At 49.7% G+C, this 17,635-nt stretch overlaps 1 protein-coding gene across 1 annotated transcript; it reads left to right on the forward strand.

The window, feature by feature from the left end:
* The first annotated feature begins 1,318 nt into the window (after nt 1-1,318).
* On the forward strand, nt 1,319-6,917 carry TRIB1 (tribbles pseudokinase 1). Its single transcript, XM_086741265.1, has 3 exons — nt 1,319-1,816; nt 2,290-2,582; nt 4,664-6,917. Exons 1-3 carry the CDS (start codon nt 1,499-1,501, stop codon nt 5,130-5,132), a joined length of 1,080 nt encoding a protein of 359 aa, XP_086597391.1. The 5' UTR covers nt 1,319-1,498; the 3' UTR covers nt 5,133-6,917.
* Nucleotides 6,918-17,635: the final 10,718 nt, after the last annotated feature.

The following is a 17,635-nucleotide window of genomic DNA, read 5'->3' on the forward strand; positions in this document are numbered from 1 at the left end:
TAGGAACTGATCCTACAGAATAAGAAAACGTAGGCTCCCTGTGTTATTAGGGAAGCCTCAGCACTGAATTACAGAAAATTTGCATATATGTAAACAGAAAAGCTGGAGAGTTTCCTTCTGAACCTCTCTTGTCAAAACTACAGCTGTCTGCAATTTTTTCCAGGGATGATTTGTTGTCTGTTTTTTTCTTGTTTTTCTTCTATTTATTAAGAGTCCTGGCTGCAAATCTATGCCTTTGAACCCACACTTCTGAGCCCGATGGTGGCCGCTGGGCTCGACTCTCTGCTCCTAACAGGTCACTTCAGCTGCTGGCTGCTGCTTGCTCTCGGTGCTATTCTTTTTTGGGAGAGCAGCTAGTTTTAACATGGGAAACACCCAAGGCAAAGTATTTCTGATGGTGCACATTATGTCCATGCTCGTGAACAAACAGTGGTAAATACACGACAGCTTCGTAATGCAAACCCTGGGGTGAACGATGGTTAATTAGTGATTAGTGAAAAGCAAGAATTGGGGCTGGGGAGAAGCCACAGGAAATGTGTAGCTGGTGGGAATGGAGCTGGGCTTGCTTTCTCTCCACAATCAGCCTGGCTTAACTTTTTGTTTTTACACACTGCACGAGGCGATGCTCTCTCGAAAGTGCTGCAGCGGCATCCGAAATTTCTGGCACCACTTCCCAGCGGCACATGCTGGTCATAGATAAACCCGCTGCTGCCATTTCCAGGGCTGCCTTTGGGGGAAGAGATGTCGTGGATGCCCCATGGCTGGAAGTTTTCCAGACCAGGTTGGATGGGGCTTTGAAGGACCTGGTCTAGTGGAAGGATGTTCCTGCTCATGGCAGGGAGTTGGAATTTCATCTTTAAGGTCCCTTCCAACCCAAATAATTCGCTGATGGTGACTTTTATCGCTTGGCTTTGCTTGGAAAAAATAAAAACCAAACGTCCCTGCCTCTCTCTTTCTGCTTCAAGCGGGAGATGAAGGCTTGAGGGTTTCGTGAGCGCACGGGGCTTGCCAGAGGTGAATCCCAAAAGCAAGAGGTGACCCCTCCAGGTCCTGCCATCCTCAGGAGGCTGTGTCGGACGTGGGATGGTCTTGCTGGGGGGGGTCCTCGCTGCGCTCCCCGGCCCCAGCGGGTCACGCAGTCAGGCGGGACGGGCGGGTCCCCCGCCCGTCCCGCCTGACTGCGTGACCCGCTGGGGCCGGGGAGCGCAGCGAGCATCGGGCGGAGCGGAGCAGGCGTGTCCGAGCCTCCCTCCTCCCATTTCCCCGTGCGTCAGAGGCTGGAGGAGGAGAATCACCGGTTGGGGTTTTTTTTTTCCGTTTTTTTTTTTTTTTTTTTTTTTTTTTTAAAAAGCCTCCCAACTACTTTAGCGCCGAGTCGGCAGCAGATGGTGGAGGCGGCCGGAAGGGGAGAGACAGGAGAAAGAAGAGAGAAGGGATGCGCCCGGCGCGCACCGCCCGCCCGTAGCTCCGCGCCCGCTCCCCCCCGCTCCCCCCCTCCATGAGCCGCCCCGCGTCCCTGCTGCCGGCCGCCCGCTGCCGCCGCGCTCCGGCCAAGCGGCTCCAACCCCTCCACGACGGCCCCTCGGAAGAAACCCCGCCATCACCCCCCTCTGCCGCCAAACAGCCTCGCCTGGCCGATTGCGGACCCCCGGATTGCCTGAGCGCTCCCACCTCGCCTTGTCCCCCGGTTTCTCCCGCCGGCGGGGGAGCGGCGGGACCCAGCCTCATCGCCTCGTACCTGCTGCTGCCGCTGGCCGAGCGGGAGCAGGTGTCCAGGGCGCTGAGCGTCAGCTCCGGGCGGGAGCTGCGCTGCAAGGTGAGCGCCGAGCTCCGCGGCCGCGGATGGGGAGGGTGGGAGTGTGTGTGTGTGTAGGGCGGGGGGGAATCCTCCCGCTTCCCGGAGTTTTGCTCGACTCCGGAAAAGCCTTGGAAAAAAAAAAAAAAACCAAACCACCAAACCCGCTTAGAAACGCCTGGAGTGGGGATTTACCGATTTACCCGCGCTGGAAGTAAGCTGTAACTCCGCGTTACCTCTCAGTACCTTCCCCAAAATCCTTGAGGGTGGTGGTTTGGCTTATTTAATTTCTTTTTTTTTTTTTTTGTTTCCCCCCCCGCACCTTTTTCAATACAAAATGAGCAGGCAGGGGCTCGGTAACCGCTTTGCGCGGTGCTTCTGCCCGACCCTGGCTCCCCTCCAGCTCCCTCGTCATTGTTTGGGGAGAGTTGCTACGCGAGCGGCTGCTTTCAACGCCCTTGAGAATGAATTTTGCTTTAATTTCCTCTTCGCAGGTGTTCCCCCTCAAACACTACCAGGACAAGATCCGGCCTTACATTCAGCTGCCGTCACACAGAAACATCACCGGGGTCGTCGAAGTCATCCTTGGGGATACCAAGGCCTATGTGTTCTTTGAAAAGGACTTTGGGGACATGCACTCCTACGTGAGGAGTTGCAAGAGGCTGAGGGAAGAGGAGGCTGCCCGGCTGTTCAAGCAGATTGTCTCTGCTGTAGCTCACTGCCACCAGTCAGCCATCGTCCTCGGTGACCTCAAGCTCAGGAAATTTGTCTTCTCTAATGAAGAAAGGTAAGCGATTGTCACCAGCCAGCCCTGGGGTGAGTGGGGCGCGAGGAATGCCACATCCAGAGACGCAAAAAGCGTCCGGGGGAGTGGAAACAGCCGTGTCAGCCGGGCATCACCTGCAAGTGATCCGAGTAGGTCCGCATCACGTGCAGTAGTAGGTCACGGATCTGACCGGTATGCACTCCCTCTTGGTTTGGTCTCGACTGACGAAAGGGAGGAAGCTCACTGGGAGGTTCCTCTCATTCAGCAGAAGTTCAGTGAAACCAGCTGGTGGACAAAGGGACTATAGTTCAAATGCTCATTAGCGCCAGAAGATGTCATGTGTGCCACTCATTCAGCGTAAAATGAATAAAAGGCAGAGTGAAGGAGAGGAGGGAGCTGAGGCGACTGGGTACGGCCCAGCTGGGGGAGCAGGAGGTGTCGGGGGACAGAGCTCAGTCCCTCCTCGCGCCCGGGAGAGCTGTCTGGTGGCAGAGCCGAATCGGGAGAGGGGAACTGGGGAGGGGTCTCCTTGCTGAAATCCCCTGCGGACAGGGTGACGCTGCTAAGGGAAGACCGACAGTGTCCTTCAGGGCTTTTATCCCTCCTCCACTACCGGTGGCAGTGCTTTCTGTGCCCTCTGTGCCCGTGGATGTGGGCATGCACCAGAGGGAAGGTGGGACACGCTTAACTATTGCTTTGGGAATCCTGCACTGAAGAATAGCACTTTGGTAAAACTTAGCCTAAAGCCTGGGTTTATAGGAAGGAGATCCAGAATCTAGTTGTTAAATTTAGATTAAGGAAATAATTCAGTATTTCTCTGGAGTGTTTGCTGCTCTTGTAGTGCCTCACCACACGTGGCAGAGCCAGAAATACATTTTTAAGCAGCAAAACTGACTCTGACTAGCAGCTTGTCCCGTGAAAAGCTAAAAAAATAAGTAAAAGCTGTAACGGAGTTGTGCTTAATTTGGTGAAACTGGAGGTGATATTACAGAAGCAGAAGAAAACACGTGTGTTTTTTTTTTTTTAACTGAGCTAGCGCTTTGTCAGGATATCATTTATTAAACATGATAAAAAAAAAAATAACCAGCACTGCCGCTCTTAAACAGAAACAACCATATGTTGACGTGCAAAAAAAAAGTAATTCCTTTGAGGGAAACTATTGCAGCTTTTCCCGCCCATCAGAAGATGAAACGTTTGTTGAAATGTTACATTGCACACAGTCTCGCTCATTTGGAAATAACGCGTTGCACAGGCGAGTGTCATGTGCATCCCATTTGGCAAGAAGAGGGTTAAGCAATGGCAGGCAGACCGGGGCTCTCCGGCACAGGTGCAGTTTCAGGGCTCCCGCAGCCAATCCCGGGCCCACAGTTCATTGTTGAGTCATATTTTCCGTTTGCAGAACCAATGGGTATTTGGCGAGGTCAGGCTGAGGACAGGCTGCAGCCCAGGCGCATCGAGCTGCAAGGCAGCGCGGAGCCCGTGCGATGGCTTCCTCGTGGGTGCCAAGCTCCCCTTTGCCCCCAAAACAGGAGGTCGGGGTGGACCCATCTCCACCTGGGAGGTGGCGGGTGCGGCGGTGCCCTCCAGAAAGGCAAAGAGAATAATAATTAAAAAAGTTCCAATTAGAAAATAAAATACGAAACTCAGGAGAGCCGATGATTCCCGCAAGCGTGGAAGGGAGCTGGACGTTGCGGTTTGCAAAATCACGCAGCTGGACACTGTTTGCCCAAAGCCTGAACCGCAAGTAGCGGCGTGTAGGGTGCCCTGTAGCCCATTAACCCCCTGCAGTGGCAGCGCAACTTGCGTAGATAGCAGGTGACTTGCTGGCTCTCCTCGAGAGCCCTCTGTGTTTCTAAAATCCCCAGTAAATAAAAGAAGCAGGCGTCGCTGAGCGCCTGCCTGGTGCACGTAGCTGCATTTCCATTACACCGATCTGGGACTCCAGGCCACTTCTCCGCTGTGTATTAAAAAGTTTTTCCTCTCCTTTTCCTTTGTGATGGGAGAAGGGGAGCGGGGAATGGTGGGGCAGGGGGCTTGCCGTGCTTGCTCGTGCCTGGGTGTCACTATTTCTGACCCGTGGCTTCCTCTCCTGCCCTCCCCAGAACTCAGCTGCGGCTGGAGAGCCTGGAAGACACACACATCATCAAAGGTGAAGATGATGCGCTCTCAGACAAGCATGGCTGCCCGGCGTACGTCAGCCCCGAGATCCTAAACACAACAGGGACTTACTCTGGGAAATCGGCCGACGTGTGGAGTTTGGGAGTGATGCTCTATACCCTGCTGGTGGGACGCTATCCCTTCCATGACTCGGACCCTAGCACTCTGTTTTCCAAAATCCGGCGTGGACAGTTCTGTATTCCGGACCACGTCTCCCCCAAAGCCCGATGCCTCATCCGCAGCCTTCTGCGGCGGGAGCCCTCTGAAAGACTCACTGCTCCGGAGATCTTGCTTCACCCTTGGTTCGAGGCAGTCTTGGAGCCTGGATATACAGACCAGGAGTCGGGAACTTTGGATCAGATTGTTCCAGAATACCACGGAGACAGTGACGATATTAGTTCCTTCTTCTGCTAACACCGAAATCTCAAAAACCTCAGCGGTCCTCACCTCCGGCGTCTTTGTAGGGTTTCGTTTTTCCATGTTTGCAAACTCAACAGCATCTTAAAGTGCCAGTATGGTCAGAAAAGTGACCTTGTTTAAAACAAAACGCCAACCTGTAGATCTCTGCTCCCTGAGCATACTCAGAGTTTCATCCTCTTGCTTCGCTGGTAGGTCCGTCCCGCTGACCCTGAAGGACCCTGGCAGCTTTGTGAGAGCCGCCCGGCTTTTCTCCTGTCTCCCACACCCTCTGCTGCTGTAACTGGCTGCATCTTGGCTGCAGAGCCTTATGGCTGGTGAGGTGTGAGACAGAAATGAAGCCCCTTCTGCCTTCCCACGGTGGCGACGGGCGTGCGGAGTCCTGGCCGTGACACTTAGGAGGTGGGGGGCGTGAGGCACGCTCTAACTGAGCAAATCTGACAGAAATGGGTAAAAAGGGGAATCGACTTGGTGTGCCACACCGGCCGGCTTGCAAAGTAGCTTTCTGACTGTAAGCGCACAGATGAGGGAAGGAGGTCTTCACCCACCACGGCCAGCTGCCTGCTCGCCGCTGCTCCTCCAGCTGATCTTGCTTTCAGAGGCATGAAGCCCCTACATCCACCCGGGAGACAAGTCGCTGCCAGGGCTCTTTCCGAAGCAGAAACCAGTGGATCTCCCAGCCGGATCCCCTCCGATTCCATTCGCTGACCGGGAAAGCATTTTAAATAGACTTAAGCCTCGCGTTACCATGGTGTAGCCTAGATAACTTTATGCCCTCAGCGAGCTTGTCAAGTAGCAGGTCTCGTTAGCTCCGAGTGCCAAACCATATCCGTTTACCAAACCGTAACACTATTGGCTGGGGCGCCTTCCCCTGGAAAACGATAAGGGGTATTTTGTACAGTACATGTAAACACGGTTGTGTTTTCCTACAGGCTCAACTCTTAAAAACATCACATCCCCTCTCCTCTTCCCCTACTCCCCCCAAAAATGTTAGTCTTAAGAGTAAAATCTCCATACGCCCTTAGTTGATTTTTCAGGTATGTTGTTTGCCTCCAGCTCCAATTTTTTTTTTTCCCTGAATTTTTTTTTTTTTGCATGATTATTCATAGTCTTTCCAATGTGCGTGGATAATTAATATATCTAAATCATTAGCTTCCTGGGTTGGGGGTAAGTAAGGCTTAGTCCTGCCTAAAATTTCTGCTTCATTTCACATTTGTGTCCAGTGGCTTATGCGAAGAGATATCCATTCGCCTTAGGCGAGAGTGCGGCTTCTGAAATGGCCGGGGAGTTGGGTAACGTGCATCCCCAAGACGGCACAGTTCGAGTGAAGTAAATTTTAAGGGTTAACCCCCGGCAAGCTGCAGTCCCACCACCCCTTGTGAGAATACTGTGTATACCTCATGGGCTGTGTACTTTGTACATACCTTACTGTTTGGGGTTTTGTTTTCTTGTTCTGTTGTACTTCGTTTGTCCTAATAAGAGATGTCGAAGAGCAATTTAATGTGAATTATTGTTGGCAATACTAACTTGACAGAATCATGAGCATTAAGAGCAGGGCGCTACAGCTCTCCGTTGCACTAAACCTCTCATGATTGCTTGACATTTGTATCTGTGATACAGTTTAACCCTTCTATGAAAAACAGTACAGTTGTATATATTGGTAGAAAACTCTGCCAGAAAAGCTAAAAACACTATGTCCAACTTGTAAATATGTATATGTATGTGGAAACCTGGATGATAAAGTCTGACTTGTAGAAAGTTTTAATAAACTTGGTTTCATAATGTTTGTCCTCATTTCTTGCAGCGTCTCAAAGGGAACGCAGCTTGAGCATGTTTGGTTTAACCTGAAAAAACGGGGTTTGACCTCAGAGAGGTTCGGCTCATCTATGATCCCATACGTGCCCTGTCGCACCTGAGCTGCTGGGGTCTGAGCCCTGACTCCCCCAGCTCTGCCTGGGGTTAAATCCCCGTGGAGAGGAGTGGGGACAGGGAATGGCTCCTGCCTCTTGGGGGATGGAAAGGGCCTGAGATGTCCCCAGAGCTGTGTGACACGGGGTGTCCTATTCCTCTGATAAACACGGGGGAGAGGAGTTACAGCCCTGCCTCTGAACTTTAGGAAGGAGCCCTATTGCCTTTCAGCACGTGCATTCATTTCCATCTGTCCCCCGTGAGCAGACAACGCTACGGCACCGCAGAGCTGTCACCTTGCACCTGTGTGCGCGGGGATGTGATGCTCAAGCCAGTGGAAAATCAGATCTCAGGTGTCTAAAAGCGAGCAGCCAGAAGCAGAGGCCGCGGTCAGGAGTGTTGGGTTTAACGGGGAGCCAGAGCCAGCGGGCCGGGGCTCGACCCCCCTGCCGGAAGGCAGCACAGAGGCTGCTGTTAAAAATGAAGGGAGAGATTATTAGAGCTGCTTTTCTTTGTGGCAACAAGAGAGGAGTATAAATAGCAGCAGTATCAAAGTTAGAGAATGTGCTTTCCTGAAAGAGATCAAGCCACCCTTGCAATCCACCCGGAGCGGTGAGATCATCGCTCACAAGTAGAGAGGAGGAGGAAGAGAGTCTTCATTTTTATTTATATTTTGCCTCATGTTTAACTTTGTCCTTTTGCTTGAAATCTGTTCACCAGAGCAACTGCTTCCAGGCAGCTCTTTGAGCAGGAGCAACTTTTAAATAGGCTCTGCTTCGAGAAGGGGAGTGGAAAGAGGGAAGGAGGGAGCAGGGACCTGGTGGATGATAAAGCCAAGTGCACTGACTTTCATTAGGCACCGTGCCTCCCACCCTGAGAAACCAGCAATCTGTGCAGTAAGCATATTTTCTTAGCACTTGCTGAGTGAATGTCAGACACCAAAATATCTCAAGTTACTTTACTGATGTTATGCTTGCAAGACTTGTAAAAATACATGCGTCACATAGCCTGGCTGATTAAATTACCCCCTGCCCTGCCGTGCTTTCGGGCTTGGACAGAAGCCCTGATGCATCCCTTTAAAACAACTGCAGGAGCTGTGTGTTTTGGTAAAACCTTGAAAACTTTCAGAACACTTTTTTATTTTCCTCCCTTGCAATTAAGTCACCCTTAGTAGGTGAATGTGTAGGTCATCCCATGACCATATTTCACATGAGCTACACTGCAGAGCAATTAAAATAAACGCCAAATTGTAGTAACATCTGCAAACAGCCTCTGTGTTGCTTTAGGGATTATAATGCAACATCCGTTTGTGCAGCAGAATAAATTGCTATTGCTTCGTAACCCCATCGTTTGTATTATTGTATACAAAGTTTCAGAGTGTGTTGAAAGAACCAGCATATTAAGTGATTAAACTTTGATGGTGGGTGTGAGAACTTTGATTTATGCAATGCATACATTGCTTTTTGAGAGAGTCATAATTTGTCTATTTTTAAATGGTCTTTTTGGATGAGGACTGTCTGAATCTCTTCTTTCAGAGCTGGCCACTGTCATCATCTTGAAGTTGCAAGATACTGCTGACCTCTCCAAAGAGTGCTGGGAGCCTTCAGTCCTCCTCTGTTTGCTGCTGAAAACATGAAAAAGTTGAAGTTTTTCACAACATCCTGGGCTCCATCCTAAACTCGCATCAAACTGCCTCCCAGTCAGGATAGATCTTGCATCCTAAATATATATTTTTATTAGCTCTTGATAATTCAGCTGCATTTTAGGCATCAGTTCAATAATTCTCTTTTAAAGTAGCACAGCAGAATTTATAAACCAGCTTCCTCTTAAAGCGCCAGGTAAAACAGCCAGCTCAGCAAGCTCAGGTTTAAGGTCAACATCTCTTTGCCAAGCAGGTGATACTGTGGAGGTTATTTGCAGTTAATTAAGCAGGAATGATAGAGGTTCAATTCTGCTCGTGCTAAAAAGTGCCACGATTTTAGGAGAACACCTTCAAGTCAGTCAAAGGCACTTCTGCATCAATGCATTTTTTTGTGAAAGAAAAGGGGGAAAAGAACAATTTTTTTAATAAAGATGTACAAGATGAAGATTCTTTGCACTTGGCTGGGTCACAAGGCTCTTCTTTAGCTCTGCTTTAATGCCCTAAGGGGAGGCCTGAGAGATAACTGGAAAAAGACAATTTTATTCCATCAGTGCTGAGTGCATTCTGTCAGGCAAATCTCTTCCGATTATCTCTTTATGTAAAAGCAGATTTTTTTCCCCACTTTTTTCATGCTATTGCATTCTGCCAAGGAAAAAACCCAACGCTTAGCATTATGGCACCGCACAGAATTAGCAGCACAAGGAAATATCCTGTGCAAATGCTCCTTACAAATACAATATTTTCCTCACAAGCTCTGAGAAGAATAGTTTGACACGTAACCACGTAACCAACCCTTGCAGAAAATGGCTTTGTTACATGCAACATCTCTTAGAACTATTCTTTGTAAAAGTACCGTGAAATTTGCAGCAGCTCTTACCACGATTCCTCTACAGCTTGCAAAATCCTGGTCTCCAAGTGAAATCCAGAGTTCAGATTTCAGCCAGGATCATTTTTTTTTTTTTTTGTTGCAGCAAAACGACAAATCCTTCAGGATATGAGTTCACAGCAGGAACATTTTTTTTTTATGAAGCCAGCTATTTAGAAAATGCCTTAAAGAAAACTCATTAGTTTTCATTGCCCTGTATGTATTTATTTACAGTATTTAAGCAGCTAAACAAGCTAATGTGCAGCACTTCATTTCCTAATTTGGCTTTGAAGCCGGAGCAGCAGAAGTATCAATTACATTCTGTCAAATGCAAACATTAACATAACTGTATGAAGCAATCATGTTTCTAACAACAGCAAGCGCTGCCCAGAGGACCAAAATAAATAAAATTCATAGAGCAAGAGGTAACGCTTTTCTTTACGGCAGGATTAGGGCTGGCGAGCACCCATGTGCTTTCCTCTCAGGGGATGCTGGTCTCGCGGGGCCATGGAGGCAGCTCCGGCGCTGAAGCGCAGGCGATTAAGGAGGCGCTTGCTCACCGCGGGCATGGTCTCATCACAGCGGGTGTGGATTTCTGCCTGCAACTCCCCACTGTTATTAATGGTTAATTAATGTGCAATTTGCAGAAAGAGATGAAACTGGGACCTCGGCGGCGTGTTGCGAGCGCACGGCGGGCTTATCGTTCGAAGAAATATCAGGGTGACACGAAGGGTGGATGACAGAAAATAGGTCCAGCATGAATCAGCTGCCCCGTGTTTATCATATGGCGCTGTTGTGGGAAAACATTCACCTCCACCGGCTGCCGTCTCCTGCCAACAACAAAAGTCAAGTTTGATAAATTATTAGTGGAGATGTTCTCAGTGGCTTTGCTTAGATTTTACTCCTCTTGCGCAAATTGCAGATTAGGAAAGGATTAAGTAACAACAGTGTGGCTAAAGTATTACACATCGCGCTGGCCATTAGCCAAAGAATGTAGCATGCAAAAGCTGACATTGCCTAAGAAATCAAATATAGCTCTGGTCACCACAGAAAATTACTCTTCCCCACCACCTAAGGTAGTTGCTCAGTTTCTCCTGTGTCACCCAGCGTCTTGCACCAGCAAATTGTTCGTTACAGTGCTTTTTTTTTTTCCTTTTAATTTTTTTTTTCTTTTCTCAGCTTGCAGGTAGTGACAAAGCCATAAACATTTAGATGAATCACAGAAACCGTAAAAGTAATTGAGTGTAAAGCCATTGTTGGGCCTTGTGATAACATGCCCATCAAGTCTCAACAAGTCGGATTCATAGTCTCACCGAGGTTCAAATACCGCGAGTTTTCATTGCCGTGCTAGCAACCGGGGGCAAAGTGGCAACATAATCTGGGGCAAAAGGCTGCGCAAGGCTCTTATGCCTGATGCCAGTGACTTTGCAGATGGTCAGTGGGATGGCTGGTGTGAGCAAGTGTTTCCCCTGGTGAGCAAAGGCGGCAGAATAAGGCTCACAAAGGTCAGCTGACAGCCATTGGTGCAAAGCAGCAGGGCAACAGCCCTCAAATCCTGGGTCAAAGGGTAAAAACCACCTTGGTGCTTGTGTGAAGCTGTTGGCTGACAGGCACGATGGTGAATCCTGCTCCTCCCCACCAACATGCCTGTGTACAAGCTGCCTGGATCTGGGGGAAGGTAGGATGCTGTCGGGTCAACAGGTCCACCCAGACACAGAAGAAGCACCGGCAGATGCCTGCAGATGTGCATGGGAGCAGGGCATATGTCCATTGAGCTCCCCCTGTGATGTCCCCCCTGCAGCACAGGGATACAGTACTTAAAGGGGGCCTACAGGAAAGATGGGGAGAGACTCTTTATCGAGGAGTACAACAATAGGATGAGAGGTATCAGTTTTAAACTGGAAGAAGGTAGATTTAGATTAGACATAAAGAAGAAATTCTTTACTGTGAGGATGGTGAGACAGTGGAACAGGTTGTCTGGAGAAGCTGTGGATGCCCCATCCCTGGAAGTTCTCAAGGCCAGGTTGGATGGGGCTTTGAGTGACCTGGTCTGGTGGAAGGTGTCCCTGCTTCTTGCAGGGGGGTTGGATCTTCAAGGTCCCTTCCAACCCAAACTATTCTATGATTCTATGATACCACTGATGCCCACCTTGGTGTTTAACCATCCTCCAAGGACCTTCCTATCAAACAGTTGCTTGGCTGCCTTTGACCCCCTCTGTACTCTAGAGTCTCGAAATCCTGCAACAGTGAATTCCAGAGTAGAGCTTGGCACTGCTCCATTAAATTACCTTGCTTGGAAAGGGAGTATGCTCCAAAACACAAAAATACAACTGGAACCACTGTAGAGGACTGACTGGCCCAATTTTGGAGGGACTTTGTGCTGCCCTCCCTCCCCGTGGGGATTGGACGCAAAGCAGAGCAGCCGTGCTCTGTGCAGGGCAGCAGCCTTCGGAGGCGGCCGCAGCGCCCGGGGCGATGAAGACTTGAGCCCAGCGGACAGAAAGGCTTAATCAGCGAACTCATGGGATTTTTTATCATGGTCTTGTGATCCTTAATATGTAAGAGCCCTGTCTGCTGAAGTTAATGATCTCCAGGAGATTTCAAACTTCCATGTGAGGAAGAACAAGCAAGTGTCCAGTCCTCGCTGTTGCAATGAGGGATTTGGGAGGATGTGTCCTGTGAACTCTTGGGACCATTCCTCGCTCATCACTGGTGTCCGAGCCAGATGCTCCGTGCTGCAAAGGCATGCTTGACTGGCTGCCTCATTAGAGCAGGCAGAGCTTTGTCCTTTTATCTGAGCAGCTGGCAAAACAATAAATCAAAAAATAGGACAAAGTCAGCGAATAATTTTCTTTCCCTATGTGCAAGGTTAGAGGAACTACTCCCCCTCCTCCAGAATGACTTCCTGACTTGGTAACATTTTTCTCAATCTCCTCTTCTTCTTTTTTTTTTCTGAGTGCATGGGGAAAAGCAGGATTTGTGGTTCAGCGGGAGGGGGAGCACCTTTACATGCCGTGCTGTGGCCCAGATGCTTCACGTGCATGTGCCAACCACAGCAAAAGCCCTAAAAAAAATCTCTCTCCAGCATGGGGCAAGGGTGGTTTTGTAGGGAGAGTGCTTTCAACACCTCAGGAAGGGCCCTGGGCTCCAGCCGTGAGGGACCCTCCTGCCTGCAGGCTCATTGGGCAAGCTGTGCTTGCTGGAGACGGCACGGCCTTTCATAGCTGCGGCTAGGAGATGGTCCATCCTGGGATGTCTTTCTGTGCTGGAGGGAAGATGCTGGAGTGGCATCTAGCTTCAGTCCCTGGTGCTGGGTACGGCTTGGGGTTGCTGGCTGGGCTTTGGCTGCTGGACACAGGCAGGCCTGCTCCCGCAGAGTGCTGGCAGCCAAGCTGGGGACTCAGAGCTAGCCCATGATGCACATCCTGCTCATGCATGTGGGCATGAGTCAGAGCCCGAGAGGAAGAGGCCTCACCCAGTGGCAGGCAGAGCGGTGCAGGGCTGTGTGCTGATGGAGGAGATTGCTTATTGCTGCTGACAACCTCCCTCGGCAAAATCCATGCACCTGCAACACAGGGAAGGAGCTTTGGACCTGACCAGGTCTCTCATTGCATTGTCAGAGTTTCAATGCAAAAGCTAGAGGATGAGTTTGTAGAGGTCAGAGCCTGCCTTTCGGCATCTCTGTACCTTAGAGCTGAAGGAGTTGCTGGGGGCTCCCAGCACACACATCCAGAGCCGCTGGCTGTCACCCACAGCGACAAGGCACAGCGAGGCTCAGTAGATCCATGCCTACTCCCATCTACTCTGCTCTCGTGAGACCCCACCTGCAGTATTGCCTCCAGCTCTGGAGCCCCCAACATAAGAAGGACATGGACCTGTTGGAGTGAGTCCAGAGGAGGCCATGAAGATGATCAGAGGGCTGGAGCTCATAAGCAGAGGCTGAGAGAGTTGGGGCTGTTCAGCCTGGAGAAGAGAAGGCTCTGAGGAGACCTTATAGCAGCCTTCCAGTACCTAAAGGGGACCTACCAGAAAACTAGAGAGGGATTTTTGACAAGGGCATGTAGCGATAAGATAAGTGGTGATGGCTTTAAACTGGAAGGGAGTAGATTTATATTAGATATAAGAAAGAAATTCTTTTCTGTGAGGGTGGTGAGACAGTGGAACAGGTTTCCCAGAGAAGTTGTAGATGCTGCCTCCGTGGAAATGTTGAAGGCCAGGTTAGACTTGGTCTAGTGGAAGATGTCTGCGCAGCGCAGGGGGGTTGGAACTAGATGGTCTTTAAGGTCCCTTCCAACTCAAACCATTCTATGATTCTATGCTGGGCAGAGGCCTGTGGAAATCAATGCATCTTTACCTCTCTTCCTCCCATTGGCTTGACCTTGGTCTTGCTATCTTCAGCACCCATCAGCTGCTCCATACCCAGGTGCTAATCTCCCTCAGGCACTGCAACAGCTGAGTGATGGTCCAGCTGCCCCCACCACCACCTTGCCACGAAACAGGTGTCCATATCTTTTGACAGATCTGTACATTTAATTATTTCTGGAAATTTTCCACTGCAGTCTTAGAGTAATTCTTCCTGAAATTGTGTCCATCTTTACAAGGAAGCTTTCATGTGTCTCAAGCAAAGGTCAGAATGAATCATTCTGGAAAGCACTCCAGCTGCAATGGACTCCCAGCACCAGGTAAGTGGAAGCATGTCCATGGTTTGGCAGTTAAACACAAAGCCCTGAACATCCCCAGTGCTTCTCAGAGTCAATGGGATGGCTTGCATAGAGTAACAAATGCTGGGTATGACTGTAGGCAGTTCAAAAGCCAGCGGTAGATGGATCATGGTCCTGCAGTTGTGGCTTTAAAAGGGTTATTGATTCATTTGGAAACAACTAGCAGGAGTGACTTTGTAACAGACAGGATTATTTAGTCTCACCACGTGCCAAACATAGACAAAGTACAGTTCAGCACAGAGATTCTTCCAGTGACCATCCCATAAAACACTCAGCAGGATAATGCCCCAGCGCGCTGGATAATGCTCTTTCCTTAGGTACGTTTGCAGTCACCGAAGGATGTGTGTAGCCCTCAAAAGCAAAGGGAGAAATTCTTCAATTAAAGACCTAATAGGGAGGAGTTAAGTTGGGAAGCAATCAACCAAAACAAAAAAACTATGCGGATAATGATACAGCCATGATCCAGGCTGCTGCAGCAGTTCAAGGTCAGGAGAAATAAATTGCTCTGTGTCTGTATAGAAAACGTGTGCTCTGAAAACACACAAGAGCAGCTTCTCATCTCGTATCTGCTTGCTATGCCGGGCAGCCTAAGGGGGCTGGAGTTTTCCTTTACGAGCCGGCTGAGACCCAGGATCCAGGAGGATGTTTCTGGTGACAAGGGCACAGCATGGTATCAGTGGAGCCCTCACATATCCCTGTTGCTCCTCCTTTGCTTTGCTAAGCATAAAAAAAAAAAAAAAAATGCCAGGGAATTACAGAGGCAAAGGCAACCAGGGATGGGAAAGACCAGCGCGTCACTGAGTTGTCTCCTGTGAGCCCCTGTGGGTCCTACCCCGCTGGTGCAAGTTAGGAAGGCTTCACTAAAACCAGATGGCTCTGAGAAAGCAGAGAGCTGCAATTAAACCCTGGCAGCCCCATCATGTCCACTGCAGGGATGAGCCAGTTTCCACGCATGGGGTACCTGGTCCCATAGATCCCACCAGCAGGAAATCCCCAGCTGGATCACAAGGGTATATCCAAAAGTTCTGCTCAGACATGAGCTATAATGCAGCTGTATTCAGGATACACTCAGGAGTTTTGTTCTGGCATAAATTATAATGCAACCACTGTAATCTGGAGCAAAGTCAGGCTTGGCCTGCCCAGTAGCCCACTGCGTGCCATCCTGCTCGCTGTGTGCTGGGTGAAACCTAGAGATCCTAACGCAGCGTTCACCCAGAGGAGCCTGAGCAACCCAGGGTGAAATTCTCCAGTGCGTGCGACATTCCTGTGTAAATCAATGGGAACTGTAGAGGCTGGCCTGAAGTCAGGATTTCAGGATTTGACCCAGTATAACCTTGGCATAAATAGTTGCCCAACTCAATTTTTTTTTTTTGTTAGGTTCAACAATTAACTTTCAAAACAGCTTTAAAAAAAAAAAAAAAGCAACTGGTGTTCAGAAGTGCTGTGCTAGCCAGCAGTGTTTTGTTAAAGTTACTTCCACTATTAGGGTATTTGTCAGCATCAGCACTTTGTGCACAGTAAAGTGCTGCTCTGGGCTCTCCGTCTGGGGCAGAGCTGTATGAGCCCAGGGCAGAAGCTGTGACTCTTCCATCTTTGACACGCAGACGCGGTAGTTCCTTTTACCAAATTCAACCGTCGGGTTTGGTTTTACTCACCGGAGTGAAATTCAGCCACGTGCAAAAGGCAAGGACTGCTCTTTCCTCAGATCCGATGGGTCCTAGTGTCGAAGGTTTATTTGAGAGGCTTTGGGGGGGACTGAGGGGTGGGATATGAAGACGGGAAGAAGCAGGAGAGGTTTGCACCCTAGCAGAGGGGTGAGCTTTTCCTTGGGGACTCACACCCACTCTATCCCTTCTTGTTTCTGTGGAGGGCAAGGGTATCTCTTCCCAGGCTGTTTTCAGGAATCTCTTTCAAAGAGCTGATGCAGATACAAAACTCTTTTTTTTTTTCTGCTCACCTTCCACCCACAACAACAGGCACCGTTTCAATCTTAAAGATTTTATTGTTTTAATTACTCTACTGCATCCTGGAGTTTACTATGCCACTACTTGTTAATCTATTTAGTAGAGCACAGGGGATGCCAACACCATTGGAGGCTGCTGATGTTTTGTTTCACCGCAGATCCTGACTTGTAACCCTGCACTGGGCAGTCCCGTGGCTCCGGATCCGACCCGGGGAGCAGCTGCCAGGGATGGGTGTCCAGCTGTGGTGGCAGCTGCTGTGATGGCAAGGACGAGCCCTGCACTGAGAAGTCACTCGCAGTCCCGTTGTCCCCATTAGGCAAAATCAAATGTATTTTCAGGGAAAACTGGTTTTATTTCCCCTGTGGCAAATACATGCATCATTTCTTTCAGGTTTAGAATAAAATCAGCAGGGTATTAAGTAGGAGTGGGTTTTAATCCGTGTTTAAGTGCTTTACCTGGTTTTGGTTCAAAACTCTGTTCTGATTTTTAATACTTCCAACTATGAGACGTCCCTCTGGGCACTTCTGTTGTGGCTTCACTTGCAAAGAGAAAAATGGCAATTTTGGCAGTAAAACTGGCACATGGAGGTGTAAGAGGTTTGGGGACACTCTGCCTCAGATCTGTGAGATGTTTTGGTGCTGGAAGCATTGCATTGTGTTGGTGTGTGCGATGGCACGAGAGATGCTCAGGAACCCACTTGTGCTTTGAGTTGGAATGTGGCTTCTCCCTTGCGGCACTCATCAGGCGGGATCATCAGTTGTGCATTTACCATAGGCCTGGGCAGCCTTTGGCCCACGAAGCAATTTGCCCCTCATGGCACTGGGTCCTGGGCTGCTGGGCGATGTAGTGGGGGGGTGAGGGTGAGACTGGGAGCTGTGGTGGCAGGGGGAGGAAGAGTATAGATGTGGAGGGGAGATCCACGATCATGGCAATTGATGGTGGGAATTTCATGGGTGATGCTAGGATTGCCTATGCTGCTGGTTGTGTTTTATAATGTGTGTGGTGTGATTGACTCACTGGAGGGAAGGGATGCCATCCAGAGGGACCCTGACAGGCTGGAGAGGTGAGTCTGTGCCAACCTCATGAAGTTCAACAAGGCTACGTGCAAGGTCCTGCAGATGGGCTGGGGCAATCCCAAGCACAAATAAAGGCTGGGTGGAGAATGGATTGAGAGCAGTCTTGAGGAGAAGGACTTGGGAGTGCTGGTGGACAAGAAGCTCAACACGAGCTGGCAGTATGCACTTGCAGCCGAGAAGGCCAACCACATCCTGGGCTGCATCAAAAGAAGTGTGGCCAGCAGGCTGAGGGAGGTGATTCTGCTCCTCTACTCTGCTCTAGTGAGACCCCCACCTGGATTACTGCATCCAGCTCTGGAGCCCTCAACATAAGAAGGACACAGA

The sequence above is a fragment of the Chlamydotis macqueenii genome, chromosome 2 (assembly GCF_036417535.1).
Source record: "Chlamydotis macqueenii isolate bChlMac1 chromosome 2, bChlMac1.mat, whole genome shotgun sequence".
In the NCBI taxonomy this organism is placed as follows: Eukaryota; Metazoa; Chordata; class Aves; order Otidiformes; family Otididae; genus Chlamydotis; species Chlamydotis macqueenii.

Coding starts and splice junctions, on each gene's coding strand:
- TRIB1 (XM_086741265.1), top strand. CDS start 1,499: ATGAGCCGCCCCGCGTCCCTGCTGCCGGCCGCCCGCTGCCGCCGCGCT. Junction 1,817..2,289: donor GGCGGGAGCTGCGCTGCAAG/GTGAGCGCCGAG, acceptor TCCTCTTCGCAG/GTGTTCCCCCTCAAACACTA. Junction 2,583..4,663: donor GTCTTCTCTAATGAAGAAAG/GTAAGCGATTGT, acceptor TGCCCTCCCCAG/AACTCAGCTGCGGCTGGAGA.